Raw genomic sequence first — 15364 nt, forward strand, 5'->3', positions numbered from 1 at the left:
CTCTCACCAATTGAAAACATCTGGTCAATGGTGGCCGAGCAACTGGCTCGTCACAGTACGCCAGTCACTACTCTTGATGAACTGTGGTATCATGTTGAAGCTGCACGGGCAGCTGTACCTGTATACGCCATCCAAGCTCTGTTTGACTCAATTCCCAGGCGTATCAGGGCCGTTATTACGGCCAGAGGTGGTTGTTCTGGGTACTGATTTCTCAGGATCTATGCAGCCAAATTGCATGAAAATGTAATCACATGTGAGTTCTAGTGTAATATATTTGTCCAATGAATACCCATTTGTCATCTGCATTTCTTCTTGGTGTAGCAATTTTAATGGCCAGTAGTGTATATAGCACATTTGAATACCTGTGTAGTATTATAGAAGCTGAAGGGCTAAAGAACAGGGAGAAGATTGCAATGGCAATGACAGTGGCTGTTAAGAAAGAACAGAATTTAAATAAAGAACTTTACCAGCCGTATCTGGGAGGGATGGGTATTGTGATAGAAGGTGGGCCTTTAACCGTCTTTTGAAGTTTGGAAGGCATTTAATTTATCTGATTTTTTTTTTTTTTTTTTTTTTTTTTTTTTTTTTTTTTTTTTTGTGTGTGTAAGACTATCCATTTTGAGTGTTTTTGTTGAATTTTACATTGAGATTAGTCTAATGTATTTTTATGTATCACTTTTCACCTCTTTCATATCTGGCAATGTTTGTTATTGTGAAAAATGCAGAGTTGCACTGTGGTTCATAATCCATGTAAAACTGGCTGGATAAGTCAGTTCAAAGGCAGGATGAAGGCAACAATATACCACTTCTAATAGGTCCATGCTGAGTAAAGCACTGTGGTATTTGGGTTAATAACAGCTGTACCTTTTTATAGTCTGATGTAATTAATAATGCAAAAATACTGCAGATGACAAATTGTATAAAAACATCCATTTAAACTAAAGAAGACAGATGGCAATATGGATAATCATATGTGCTGCAAATTAAAATTAAAATAAACTTACTGATGATAATGTAACGATAGTGAAATATACAGGGTGATTCAAAAAGAATGCCACAACTTTAGGAATTTAAAACTCTGCAACGACAAAAGGCAGAGCTAAGCACTATCTGTCGGCGAATTAAGGGAGCTATAAAGTTTCATTTAGTTGTACATTTGTTCACTTGAGGCGCTGTTGACTAGGCGTCAGCGTCAGTTGATGCTAAGATGGAAACAGATGAATCTTTCGTTTCAAAGATTGTGTTTAGTGATGAAGCAACTTTCCACACTAACGGGAAAGTCAACCGTCACAATGTCTGTATATGGGGCACTGAGAATCCATGGGAAACAACTCAGTATGAACGTGACTCGCCTAAGGTGAACGTTTTCTGTGCCATTTCAGCCAATAAAGTTTTTGGTCCCTTTTTCCTTCGAAGGTGCTACTGTAACTGGGCTACAGTATCTGGAGATGTTAGAGAATTGGCTATTCCCTCAGCTCGAACAAGAAGCACAACAATTCATATTTCAGCAGGATGGAGCGCCACCACATTGCCACTTATCTGTCCGTAACTACCTGAACGTCAACTACCTGAGGCGATGGATCGGCCGCCAGGCAGCCCGTGACAGAGCACTTCATCACTGGCCTCCAAGAAGCCCTGATCTTACCCCCTGTGATTTTTTCTTATGGGGGTATGTTAAGGATATGGTGTTTCGGCCACCTCTCCCAGCCACCATTGATGATTTGAAACGAGAAATAACAGCAGCTATCCAAACTGTTACGCCTGATATGCTACAGAGAGTGTGGAACGAGTTGGAGTATCGGGTTGATATTGCTCGAGTGTCTGGAGGGGGCCATATTGAACATCTCTGAACTTGTTTTTGAGTGAAAAAAAACCTTTTTAAATACTCTTTGTAATGATGTATAACAGAAGGTTATATTATGTTTCTTTCATTAAATACACATTTTTAAAGTTGTGGTATTCTTTTTGAATCACCCTGTATATGGTAAAAGAGCAATATACAGAATTTTTGTTTTGCTGAAGACAGAACTCTCTAAAATGTATTTATTTTAGTCTTTACATCATTTTAAATCAAATGTAATGGGATACATTTATAGACAACTAAATGCTTCAACAGAATACTTTGTCATTGTGGGAGCTCCTGTAGTCAAGTACATTTGAGTACAACTGAAATCACACTTATTCATCACTGGTCCTGTCCGAAAACTTACTGAAGTGGAATGCTACCCTTAGCCACAAGTAAAGTGTTGTAGTTCTCATCTTAGATACACCTGTGACACAAAGTGTTATGAAAAAAATTTGCAATTGTTCATGTATTTCATAACAGTTGTATTCATCACAGTGCCTGTTCCTTTGGACACGCAAGCATGTCCAAAGGAACTTTGCATCATAATCAGACTAACACAGGCACTGCAATACTGCATAAAGTTTTATTACTTCTGTTGGAAACTTTCATAATTTGTAGAAAGATTAACAAGTGACTTTACTGATGATTTTTATCAGTGTTTAGCTTGTTGTAACACAGCTCTTTCTGCATATTTTCAGTGTAGCCCATGAAGGTACAGTCATCCTGGCAGGTTTTGCATCCAGAACTGTGCAACAAGTTGCTACTGGTATTCTTTTACCATGTTCTATGAGTCTTGTTGGAATCTCTCTGGGATCATACCGGAAAGCAGATTTAGAAATTTATAGGTATGTACATTGTGTAACATGCTTAAAAAAACAAACTAGCTCAGCTACGCCTCAAAATTCAACAGAAACCAACTACTTTTCTTAGTTAGATGACAATTTATTAAGGTCTGTGCTATATAAAAGAGGAGATGACAGAACAACTTGCTGGTTTTTTTTTTAATTTCATTGTTTGAACATCTTGGATATGCTTCTTCAGTTACTACTTGTACACAAGACTACGTAAAATACGTAACTTATAGTTGGCAAATCCTTTATGATAAATAGGAGAAACAAACTGTAAAATTACTTAACAGGAAAGTGGACACAGTGAAAATGGAGAAGTTCTAAATCTACAATATTTTCTGGAATATTTAGAGATGCATTACATTTGTTATTGCTGGCAAGATTTAGTTTATTCAAAGTTTTTGACACTACTGTGTCATGGATGGTTGGAGAGAGAACACACAGGTGGCCTGTGTATCAGAATGGTATGAATATTTGTGTTGTTTAAAACAACCTAAATAAGGAAAATAAAAGTAGAATGTTTCTATTAACACAGAGGTATCCAGAGAATGGAGTATGTAAGTTGGAAGAAATCACAGTGGAGCACAAAGCACATGTCTGTGTGTGTGTGTGTGTGTGTGTGTAAATACAAAATGAGGTTGTTGGGTGTGGGGAGGAAATTGAAAAAAATAAATAAACAAAATAAAAAATACACATTCCAGACAATCTGTATGTGTAGTTGTTGGATGTGTTTGAAGATAACAGCTTGCCTTTTGCTGTTGAGAGTAGCTGGAGGAGACATATCTGTTGTTTGTTTTGTCTGCAATCTTTTACACACACACACACACACACACACACACACACACATACATACAGACACTCTCTTCCCCCTGATTATTTCTTGTACTCTTGTGCTACCTTATGTCTGTGCACGAACAGTATGAGAGTAACTCAGTTCAAGTTATTTGATGCCACTTTGTCACCCTTCCTTTTTCATGTTTTAAAAATGTAGTTATCTACTTAAATATGTTATATAATTATATATAATTATATTTAGTTCTATTTTAATTTGAAACATTCTGCATTTTCTAATTGTCTTTCAGAACAACTGTCCAAGATGCCATAGACATGTGTGAGCAGGGCTTAACAGCACCTGCAATTTCCAAAATATTTCCCTTAGCAGATGTCAATTCAGCATTTGAATATATGGAGGGGCATGAAACAACAGGCAAAGTGGTGGTGCAGTTAAAAGATGAAGATTGAGGTGCTGTCTCACAACTGTAATGAGAGATCTGTCTATGTGATCTGTGCTGTTTTTCTTGTAAATAGTAAAAAGCCTACTATCGTTTTGTAGAAATGTTTCAGTTGCCTTTTTTTTATTATTAAAAACCCTGTACTCTTCTCTTGGCACTTATTTGTGAATTTCCAGAAGACCTCTGAAAGACAGAGGATGTCTCAAATTACAGAAAGTGTGAGCACTGAGCATGAATGTTTAATATTACAAAACATTGGTACAATTGTATAAAGAGTGCATTAAAAATATGTGTTGTTGGTAGGTAGGGAGGAGGAATATGAAGGAAGTGAATGCATTCAACAGGGTAAATGTATTGGTTTTACATGGAACAAAAGTGGCAGTCATACAAAAGTGAAGTACAAGTGGAGAAAACAACTGTATTGACCCGAAAATAAGCCGCATGTTTTATCCAAATTTCACCCATGAAAAGTTAGAGTGCAGCTTATATCTGCTACCTTTTGTTTTATAAACCATTGCTGTACGAAAATTAAGCCCACGTGCAACAATACAGCTAGTGTTTATAACCAAACTTGCTGACAAGGCATTTTATTATGCAGCAATGCAAACTTTTGCCAGTTTTATTGGTGTTGACACAGTGTAGGTCTACCAGTATTATTTCATTAAATCGGTTTCAGTTGGATACTGAGAAGAAAATCTGATTTATGATGATATGAACAACCATTTAGAGTGAAAAGCATCATCAGACCAAGGAATTTGACATAGTTACTATGCAAGCTTTAAACTTACAGTTGTGCATTATGCGAAAACCACCAACAAAGAGGCTGGAGGAAAGTATGGATTGGATGAATCTAATGGGCAACATTAGATTGCTTCAGAAGAAAAATGTAAAAAGGCAGTTTCAATTAGAAAATCGTACAGGGACCAAAATCTGACAAGTATCCAGAACTTGAAGCTAAGGTTTTTTCCAGTGTGCAAGATAAGAGGAAAGATGGGATGTCTGTATCATAAGAAATTTCCCAACTGAAGGCCTTGGAAGTCTCAGAAGTCTTAAATGTTGCACAATGAGAATTCCGTGTGAGTAGTAGTTGGTGTTGTTGGTTTATGCAGAGAAATGATCTTGCTTTCCGATGAAGTACTACACTAGCACAGCAAATTTCGAGGAGAAGCTGGTCAACTTCCAGCATAACATCATCCAGTTACAAAAGTGTCACTCATTCATCGGATTGGCAATGTTGACAAAATGCCAGTCTCTTATGATATGCTGAGCAATAGAATTGTAGACATGAAAGGAACAGAAGTATCTCATTAAGAGGAACTGGGAATGAAAATGTAAAATAACTGTGATGTTAGTTGTTGCAGCTGCTATGTCATTCTGAATAGAAAAACCATGCCAAAAGAAAACTTTCGTATGGGCTTAGTGATTTGCTGCCAAGAAAAGGGCTGGATGAAAATGCAGGTGATGGTTGACTGATTGTCTGCTGTTTGTAATCGCAGACATGAGGCACTGCTTGCTAAGACAGCCATGGTAGTTCTGGATACTTTTAAAGGACATCTGACTTCTGAAGTAAAAGATAACTTGCTGCACAAAAGACAGATCTTGTCATAATGCCTGGAGGAATGCCTTCAGAACTACAGGTACTAGATGTGGCCATGGACAAACCATTCAAAGACAACCTCCGAAAAATGTATTCAGATTGACTTCTGGAAGAAGATCATGTCCTTACACTGTCTGGTAAGATTAAGAATCCACCCATCACACTTTTGTGCAAGTGGATTCTTGCTTCGCCAGGATCTATCACCAAGGGCTCAAAAAATGCTGCATATCAAATGTGCTAGATGGCAGTGAGGATGATATACTGTGGGAAGAGAATGAAAAAAATGATATGAGTGAGAGTGATGAAATGAATACTGGTACTGATTGTTATGGGAGTAAGAAAGACAAAATACATGAAACCCCGATTTTACACTTTTCAAGGGACTCCAAACAAAGTATAAAATGTGGGAAATAATATTTTAAACTTTAAAAGTTATGTACCATCAAACGGGGTGATTTCGGACGGTTTTGTCGTTATTTTGATTGTAACTTTCATATATATTGTTAGGTTAAATTGATTGTTATGGAAGTGGTAGGGTATATGTGTAAAAAATAAAATATCCCAGAACCAGAAAGTGTATGTGTAGGTATATTTATCTGAGGCAGTTAAATAAAGTGTCCGAAGTCACCCCATGGATTGGGGTGATTTCGGACACGTGTTTTTTAAACCTCTGTCCAAATATAGAGGGCGAATTCGGACAGTTACTGCCTTTTTTTTTAAAATTCTACATGCTTTTTATTTGCTTGACTGAGAGTGTTGGTCAATTATTCACCTAGGGAAACAATTGGTGCAAAATAAAAGTTGTGGAAAGCGATAAATGCAATCTTGCACTTAAATAACTGGCACACAGATGTTAAAATAAGCAACTCTTTGTTTCTATGCAGTAACAAAGAACAAATAAGCCATAGTGTCCAAATTCGCCCAGGTGTCCAAAATCACCCCGTTTGACGGTATATGTTACCCCCTTACATTTTTGCACTTTATGTATGATATATGTACATAAAAGGCATCAAAATACTCATTGGGGAATTGTTTATTGTCTGATGAAGGTTTATTCATTAATAAAAATCACTGATGTAACTGGAACCAATAATTGTCTGGAAAGTAAAAACGTTTTCAATTTCATATTTCATAGTCAAAGTTTTTGGGAACCTGCAGCTATCGTTCATTATTTAAATAATGAAACACTGCATCAGTTATGTATTTTTTCATGCTCAGTATGACACGTTCTGAGAATTTTTTTCTTGCTCTAGAGTGCAAATATTTACATATGTATTTTGTGTGGTGTTTGCATATGTGGTGTTCTGGGTCCCTCGCACTGTTGTTGTCTTTTTGAGGTTATCAAGTACTGTGCCTCCTCAGTTATATAGAAACCGAGCGAGGTGGCGCAGTGGTTAGCACACTGGACTCGCATTCAGGAGGACGACGGTTCAATCCCGTCTCCGGCCATCCTGATTTAGGTTTTCCGTGATTTCCCTAAATCGCTACAGGCAAATGCCGGGATGGTTCCTTTAAAAGGGCACAGCCGATTTCCTTCCCCGTCCTTTCCTCGCCCGAGCTTGCGCTCCGTCTCTAATGACCTCGTTGTCGACGGGACGTTAAACACTAATCTCCTCCTTCCTCAGTTATATAGAAAACCACACACACGCAAACTATCACTTACATTGTGTGTGTAACATCACAAAAAAATACATACATAAATACTGCAAGTGACAACGAGACTAAATACTCGAAACACATTTTCCTCAACATGAAGAAATAAGTAATTGGGGCTGTATTTAAACAAAAAACATTTGAACAGTACAAAGTGAGCGAAGGTGTCAGCTAGCACTACAAGTGGCCAAATGACAAAACATGCTACATATGGTTTGACACAGGTGTCACGACAATCCAAATCACGAAACTGCACATGCACAGTAGAGCACAGAGTAGAGCTTGGTAGCGGTAGGAGATACAGCATGAATAGTTCCAGTTTTTACATGTTTACTAGTCCAAACCCGCTGAATAAAGCACCCTGGTGTCAAGAAACTTAACCGCGTAATGTTTGTAAATGCTACTTGATGGCCAACATCATGCCAGCTATTTTATGTCAGTGTTTTCTCCATGACATTTTTTCATAAAACGTAAATCGCGGGAAAATTATAAATATGTTGACACAGAATCGGTTGAAATTCACCATATAGCCCACTATAACTTGGCGAAAACCGCACCTCAATACATTTATTCATTCTGTGTGTATTTGGTATGGTGTGTCTTAGCTGTCTCACCCTGTATAGACATGTACAACCTCCTACGTTGTTGTGGCAGTGGTGGGGACAGATACCATCCAGTAATGCTCTAAATTCTTTATGGTAGTGGTGATGTTGGTAACTGTTTAAACATTGAATGTGGCTGACCATTTGCACTCATGAGAGCAATCCTTCACAGAAGTGCCCATCTTGGATGGCTGAGGGAAGAGTAGGGAAAATCCTTTGTCTGTCTCAGAAACTGCAGAACCTGGTTGTGACATTGAGGGTGGAGAGAGGATTGGGGAAATCCGTTCTCTGTCTTAGAGTCAGACATCTTGGATTGGGGGTATTTATCTGTCCCAGAACTCTAGTATGGCTGAGGAGGAGGGGGTGATCTTGGCCTTGGCCTTGGCCTTGACCTTGAGGTGAGGGGGATGGGGAGGAAATTCATTGCCTGTCCATGAACTGCCCTAGCTGCCTTACTCACTACTATTTCGCTGGCAAGTGGAGGAGAAGTGATGGCGTCTAGTTCCTGAGCACCAAACTTCGTGCCAGTAACGTGTATTTATTACCAAACCTCTTCACAGTGTCTGATGAAATAGGGGTGTTTATTACTGTTGATGACAATCTGGTCTCTTGGATGATGACCTCAAACTCAATGCCATTTGAGAGGAATAGGCTGCTTTCCAGTTGCTGGTGGCATGTTTCATCCTGTTTCCTTCATCCAAACAACAGGAATATCACACTATATACACAGTTGCTCACACTCAGCCATACACATAGACTCTTGACACTTAATAACAGGCCTGAGGAAGGCTACCTTCACCAGGACCTCAACCAGGATGACTATGCTGTATTCCCTCATCTGCCCCAACACTCATTTACTGAGGGTTAGACAGACTTCGACTTTTGGTTTTAAGAAGCTTACAGTTTAACATTCCATCTACATCAAATCTGTAGGATTGCACATATATGAGTAGAGAGTCAGGGTGGGTAGAGGCACTGATGAACATAGAGTGATGTATCACTCAAAATACGATAAAGTAAGATAAGATAATGGTGTAACTTGGTAATGCCTGCTGGGTGCTTGTGTGAGGTAGTTTGAAGGTCATCCCCTTCCACTGCTCATGCCTCTCAGGCAGTTGCTTGATGTAAAAATGGAGGTGCCAGTTCTAGTTCAGGTAATGATGTGAGATGAAGCCACCTTTCCCCTTCCCCCTCCCTTTACTCCTTGTCTCTCTAGCCCAATAGGAAGGCTTCAAAAAAGTGGGTAATCTGCACCATCCCCATCTTCTCCTAAAACTATTCCAGTCTCATCATTTGAGGTCTGTTCACCATAGTGGTGGGAGAATCATCATCAGCAGAGTTATTCTCCTTAAAAAAAATAGCAGTAAATGTTGCCATAACTAATGAGGTAAGAAATTTTGGTGTTACAGTGTGTGACTAGTGTGTGGCTGAATTGCTATAATTTAATGACATCTTAGCATAATCTACAAAATGGTGCGAAATACTAACAAAATTTATAATGTAAGACACTTTGAAGTTACAGTTATGGCTGAATTACTATAAATTAATGATGATAAGCCATTTTCTGTAATCACTCCATTGTATGACCACCTTCCATTGCAATTTATAATTTCTGACCAATATTCTCCAAATATCCACATTTAAATTCTAAAATATTTATAAATACACAATCCTAAATGCTTCACAATTATTGCAGAACATTATTATTTTTTTCAAAATATGCCAATAGCCCAAGGTAGACAAGTTCCACATTGCACTATGAACAGCAAATATGCCCATGCTGAGAATTTAAATATTAAACAGCACAGAGTGTTATTTAAACAAACTCTTGTTATGTACCAATTGTACATCATTGCTACATTACATGATGTCATGGCATTTTCTGTAAACACTCCAAAGCATGACCGCCACCCAGTATCCCAGGAAAACACACACATAAATATGATATGCTTGAATGTTTAACAATTTCTATGATGCATTTTTTAGTAACAAATAAACTCTTCCTAAGAGGGAAACTCTGTATCGCACCACCCTCAGATTTAGTGGTAAGAAGGCCCAGTGAACATCCCATCAAAAACTGAACACAGATCAAGCATGAAAACAGGAAGACGGTGTGCTGGACTGTGGGGAAAAAAAAAAAGCAAAATAGAAACAGTGAACAGTCCAAGAACAAGAAGTGCAATATAGAGCAACCAGCAAAAGAAATGGCATCGTGGTTATGGTGATGGACTGCCAAACAGGCGAGCCGTGTTCAGACCTCCCTCATACAAATTTTTTTCCACTGTTTGCTTTATTCAAATTTTTATGTGCGTCATGATGTAATGCCTGTTTGCAACAGCGAGATGTAAGGTAGGGACCTATATTGACAGTTGATTCTCCGCAACTATTCTATTAGCAACCGAAAGGAAGTGACTTTTGAATGGGACCCTCAAAAGTTTTATGACAAGGTGACAAGTCAATAGAATCTGCCACTGGAAAACATGTCTGGTGTTTCGTACATGGCATTGGTGACAGTATTTGTGTCATATGCCAGAATCTCTTGTTGACTCACCTAACTTGTGTATTTGGTGAGTGAGTGAGATATGCCTTCTTGTCCAATATAGGTGTTCATATGGACACAAATGTGATCACTCCCAAGGACATGATGAAAACATAATAGTTTGCACATAAGCAGCAACAAATGAATGCAACAGTTTCACAGCGCTATGTCAAAACATATGTTTTTAATATTTTTGAAGTTGCATTCTCTTTTGGAAAGCATCACTCTAGAATTCCGTTGTTGTAACATAGTTCACACCCGTTTATTTGTTGTTTTTCATTTCCGTGAGACATTTATTTGATATCTCGCCTGTTCTCACTATTCATCACATTTACTTGCGACGGTAACATAGTCTTACCACATGACTCATATTCGACAACCAATGTATAGTATGACAACTGCCAAGACTACACAAAGAGAACAAACATTTCAATGAACAGATGGACAGTTCATAATGTTGTGGGGGGAGAAAAAAAATAAGTAAATGGTGTGAGGGAGTTTTGAACACAGGTCACCCGCTTGACAGTCCAACACCATGACCAATTACCCATGACACCGTTGCTGTTGTTGTTGGCTGTTTTTTTATTGCACTTTTTGTTCTTGGACAGTTCACTGTCTCTAATTTGCTTTTTTTCAGTTTTTGACAGGCTATCCATTGGGCCACCTTACCACTAAATCTGAGGGGGTTGTGATGGATAGTTTCCTGTGTAACTATCAAGTCTATGTTGTACCTGCATTAGTAGTCTGTGACTGTAAGTGTGCCCATTTGAGACTTGTAAATAGTAGTGAAAAAAGTCTGCTCACAACACATTACAAAATTTACTATGTAAACAATTTTCCCATCACAGGGATAGGATGAGAATAAATAGGTAAGCACTTTATATAAAAAACCTAATTAAAAATGTGTGGTGGAGTCCCACGTATAATCATACAGGTGCAACTTTTGAGGTAGCTGGCTGCAAGTTCAAGCACCCCAACAGGTACCTCCCACCCACAAGAAGCTCCAGTCACCACAGGATACTTCCAGAACTAATTAATATACTACTCCCACTAGTAAAGTTGTGCCCCCCTGCAGGCTCAGGGTCGAGAATAGACCCACGGTATTCTTGTCTGTTGTAAGAGGCAACTAAAAGGAGTCTCCTACCTCTTGGCTTAATGAGTTACGGTCCCTGTTTTGGGTTTGACCTCCATCTTTTCAAATTCTGCAGAAGTGTGGGACCGAGCGAGGTGGCGCAGTGGTAAGACACTGGACTCGCATTCGGGAGGACGACGGTTCAATCCCGCGTCCGGCCATACTGATTTAGGTTTTCCGTGAATTCCCTAAATCACTCCAGGCAAATGCCGGGATGGTTCCTCTGAAAGGGCACGGCCGACTTCCTTCCCTAATCCGATGAGACCGATGACCACGCTGTCTGGTCTCCTTCCCCAAAACCAACCAACCAACCAACCAACCAGAAGTGTGGACCATTTGAGGAAGAATGCCTTACGTGGTACGTCATGTATCTATCGTGCCCTGAGACCATCTGCACCTATTATTGTTATGGAAATTTAATTGCACCCATTATCCAGCCTTTTGGGCAAGGACATCTTATGGGGTGCACAGTTTATATCCATTGTGTGCTGTCATTTCCAGCACGCATGGTGATAATGGATCTTTTTGCACCCAATATCCAGTGTGGTAACCGGTCTGTCGTGAGGGGTTCATCATGTACCCTCTTGGTTGTAGCCCCCTGACAACACAGGGATTGCACTGCTGTTGTCTGAGCTGCAAACTCCCATGTATGCCAAGGAGTAGATGCTCGTAATCTTGGGACATCAGGACTCTCAGCAATGGCCATCTCATCAGGTGACCTTTTCTGTGGCTGGGTGGCGCTCGTGGGGAGAGCCTCAGATCAGAGTGGGTGGCATCAGGGCAGGTGATCTGCACTGAAGCGAATGAAGTTGTCCAACGTTGGTGGTTGAACAGCTACAGCAGTCTCTAAGGGAGGTAAGATGCAATATAATGCTGCGATACAACCTCAAATCTTTTCCCTCCCTGGCTACATCGTGGGAGATATGTAGGGCCAAAGGTCAAGGAGAGACACATTCTCCTTAATACTTAGTTTGTGCAGGGTTTGATGGGGAATCCTTTATGAAAACAAAGCCTCTGCTTTTCATCGAAGACAAGTTTGGGGAAGTGGCCAGAATATTCAAAATGCAGAACAGGTCAGTCCTGGTAAGAACAGAATCCCCTGCCCAGTCCCATGCATTGCTCACCTGTGCCAAGCTGGATGATGTCCCGTTCTCCATCACCCCCCATGAGAGCTTAAACATGGTCCAGGGGATTATATTCCATAGAGTTCTCTTTTTGCAGTCTAATGCAGTGTTGCCCACCAAGGTGTACACTTCATCAGGCATGTGTATAGAGGACCTAAGGACAACAGGATTGCCATCACTGCCTTCATCTTCATCTTTGAGAGTGATATGTTACCTGAAAAAGTTAAGGTGATGGTCTGCCAGTGTGGCGTTAAACCCTATGTGCCTCCCCCTATGTATAGCTTCAAATGCTGGAAATTTGGGCATATGTCCTCTCAATGTAACGCCAGCTCCACATGTCAGGAATGCAGACATCCATTACACATGAACATTCCTCATGCCTGTCCTCCATTTGTGTCAACTGTGGAGAACACCATTCCCCCTGTTCGCCGGACTGCACCGTTTATCAGAAAGAGAGAAAGATAATGGAATATAAGCCCTGGATAGGCTGACCTACACAGAGGCAAAAAAGAAATTAGACTGTCTTAACACTGTACACATGACATCCTCATATGCTAAGGCTACGACAACATCGTCCTTTATGAAAATGGCAGCCCCATCAGCTACGCCTCTTAAAGCGTGCCCCCAGCGCCACCAGACTGTGCCTGTCCTCTTTATGGTTGCTCCATGGGAGCAACAGCCCCCAGCTGTTGGGGACATCGATCCCCACCCCTCAACGAGAGAAGCAACAGCCTTCTCCAGCTCCTCTTGCAAGGAAGGAGTCCCTCAGGACACTGCCTTCCAATGCTTCTGCTAATGTGAAGCTGGACACCAGCCAGTGGCTGAAGGAACCACAAGCTGCTAGTCATAGGTCTTCACAATCATCGTAAGTTCCTGAGACAAACTCAGAGAAGCCCTCCCAGTCAGAGAAACCGAAAGGGAAGCTAGAGGACAGGAGAAAGAAACGACAAAGAAGAAAGAGATCCCAGTGGCCCCCACACCACCTCTTCCTGCAAGTTCCAATTCTGAGGATGAGGTGGAGCTCTTAGAGTCCCCTGAGGACCTAGATCTCATCAGAACCAATGGACACAGTGACCATAAGCCTCAACAGGTGACCCTGAGGTGTAAATTGCCTCCTTGGTTCTTTCACGCCTACCCAGACTACAGAAAGCATCATCCTTCAGTGGAAATACGGTGGTTTCTTTCCCCCACGTGGCTGAGCTATAACAGCTCTTAAACATTGCACCCACTTTCTGCATTGCCTTCCAGGAAACCTGGTTTCCAGCAATGCGGATCGCTGCCCTTCGTGGCTATCGGCGGTATTACAAAAATCGTAATGATTGTAGCATGGTTTCAGGCGGATAATGTATATATGTCCTTATCTCTGTCTATAGAAGACTGTGCCCCTTCATACACCTTTAGAAGCTGTAGGTGTCAGGGTGAGGACAATGCAGGCAATTACCATCTGCAACGTTTACCTCCCTCCAGACAGTGAAGTACCACAAAATAGTTCCAGGGCCTACTGAAAAATAGCAGGAACTGAGCCACTTCTGAATGGCGGTCTTTGAAATTGGAGCAAACCTAGGCGAGTGTTTATCATAAAATATTGCTTGGAGTGCTAGCCTAGCGGCAACTGTAAGTATGCCTCATGCAAATCAATCTTGGAAAAGAATCTTTCCGGTCCCAGTCTATCCATTCATTTCTCCAGTCGTGAGAGATGAAAAGAAGCCATGGCAGTTTGTGCATTTACTGTTGCTTTAAAATAAGCACAGAGACGCAGACCTCCTGATGGCTTTTTGAGAATTACCAAGGGCGATGCCCACTGACTTGCAGAGACAGGTTGGATAACTCCATTGTCTTTCCATCTCTGCAACTCCTGAGCAACCTGCTCCCATAGGGGACAGGCCATGTGCGAAAAATATTGCGGTTGCGCATTGTCTTAAACAGTAATTAGCGTTTCAAAATCTTTAGCCCTTCCTAAACATAGTTGAATCAGTTCCTTGTACTTATTACACAAGTCATAGTGTGAGGCACTGAAACACTGATTTGTAGCACATTGTCTCGCATGCATAGGTTGAGCAAATCAAAGAAGTCTAAACTAGGATCTAGAACTAGTACATTAAATATTACACATTTCGTAACTCCACACAAAATTGCTGGCAAACTGCACACCCCAGATACTGGAATTTCGTGTCCGTTGTATGCAGACAAAACAGAAGTAGGCTGCTGTAGCTGTGGGTTACCGATCCCTTCGTATGTGTCTTTATTAGTAAGGGAAGCAGATGCACCAGTGTCCAACTGCAATTTAATTGTCCTTTGAGCCACTCCTAATCGAACAAAAAGTTTGTTCTCCTGTCTACATACTCCACAAGGCGGAAGTGCAAGCCGTTGCTTGTGCTGGCGTTAATGGCCTTGCCGTGAACGCACTTGTTGACAGCTATGCTGCAGCAGTGCGCCCGCACGTCGGCCGTTGCTCGAGTCTGGGTCTTCTTGTAAACACTTTAAATATGACCTTGTTTTCCACACTTGGAACACTTTGCGTCACAAGTTAGTACAAGCTTTCCGGTCATGATTCGGAAAGCGTGAGGTCAGGACTTCCTCACAATGTTCTGTAGCACATGTCGTTTACCACGACAGTGAAAGTTTTGACGCCTATACTTGCTGTTTGTGTAAGTCCTATTTCTAACACTTTAACACTAGCATTAATAATAGACTGCGTGCCATATGTACTCTGAACAACAGAAACACACACAGCCTCAAAATCAACCGCTATTGTGTCCATAATAGTTTGAGATTCCACAATAGGCGTTTT

General features: G+C 40.6%; 1 protein-coding gene across 1 annotated transcript in view; it reads left to right on the forward strand.

The window, feature by feature from the left end:
• Nucleotides 1-4075, forward strand: part of LOC126248589 (quinone oxidoreductase-like protein 2 homolog) — a 43424-nt gene extending 39349 nt beyond the window's left edge. The window contains exons 5-6 of the mRNA XM_049949702.1: nucleotides 2545-2691; nucleotides 3777-4075. Coding sequence (XP_049805659.1) covers nucleotides 2545-2691; nucleotides 3777-3936 — 307 coding nt within the window. The 3' untranslated portion in view covers nucleotides 3937-4075. The remainder of the gene's footprint in view (nucleotides 1-2544; nucleotides 2692-3776) is intronic.
• The last annotated feature ends 11289 nt before the right edge of the window (nucleotides 4076-15364 follow it).

The sequence above is a fragment of the Schistocerca nitens genome, chromosome 3 (genome assembly GCF_023898315.1).
Source record: "Schistocerca nitens isolate TAMUIC-IGC-003100 chromosome 3, iqSchNite1.1, whole genome shotgun sequence".
NCBI lineage: Eukaryota > Metazoa > Arthropoda > Insecta > Orthoptera > Acrididae > Schistocerca > Schistocerca nitens.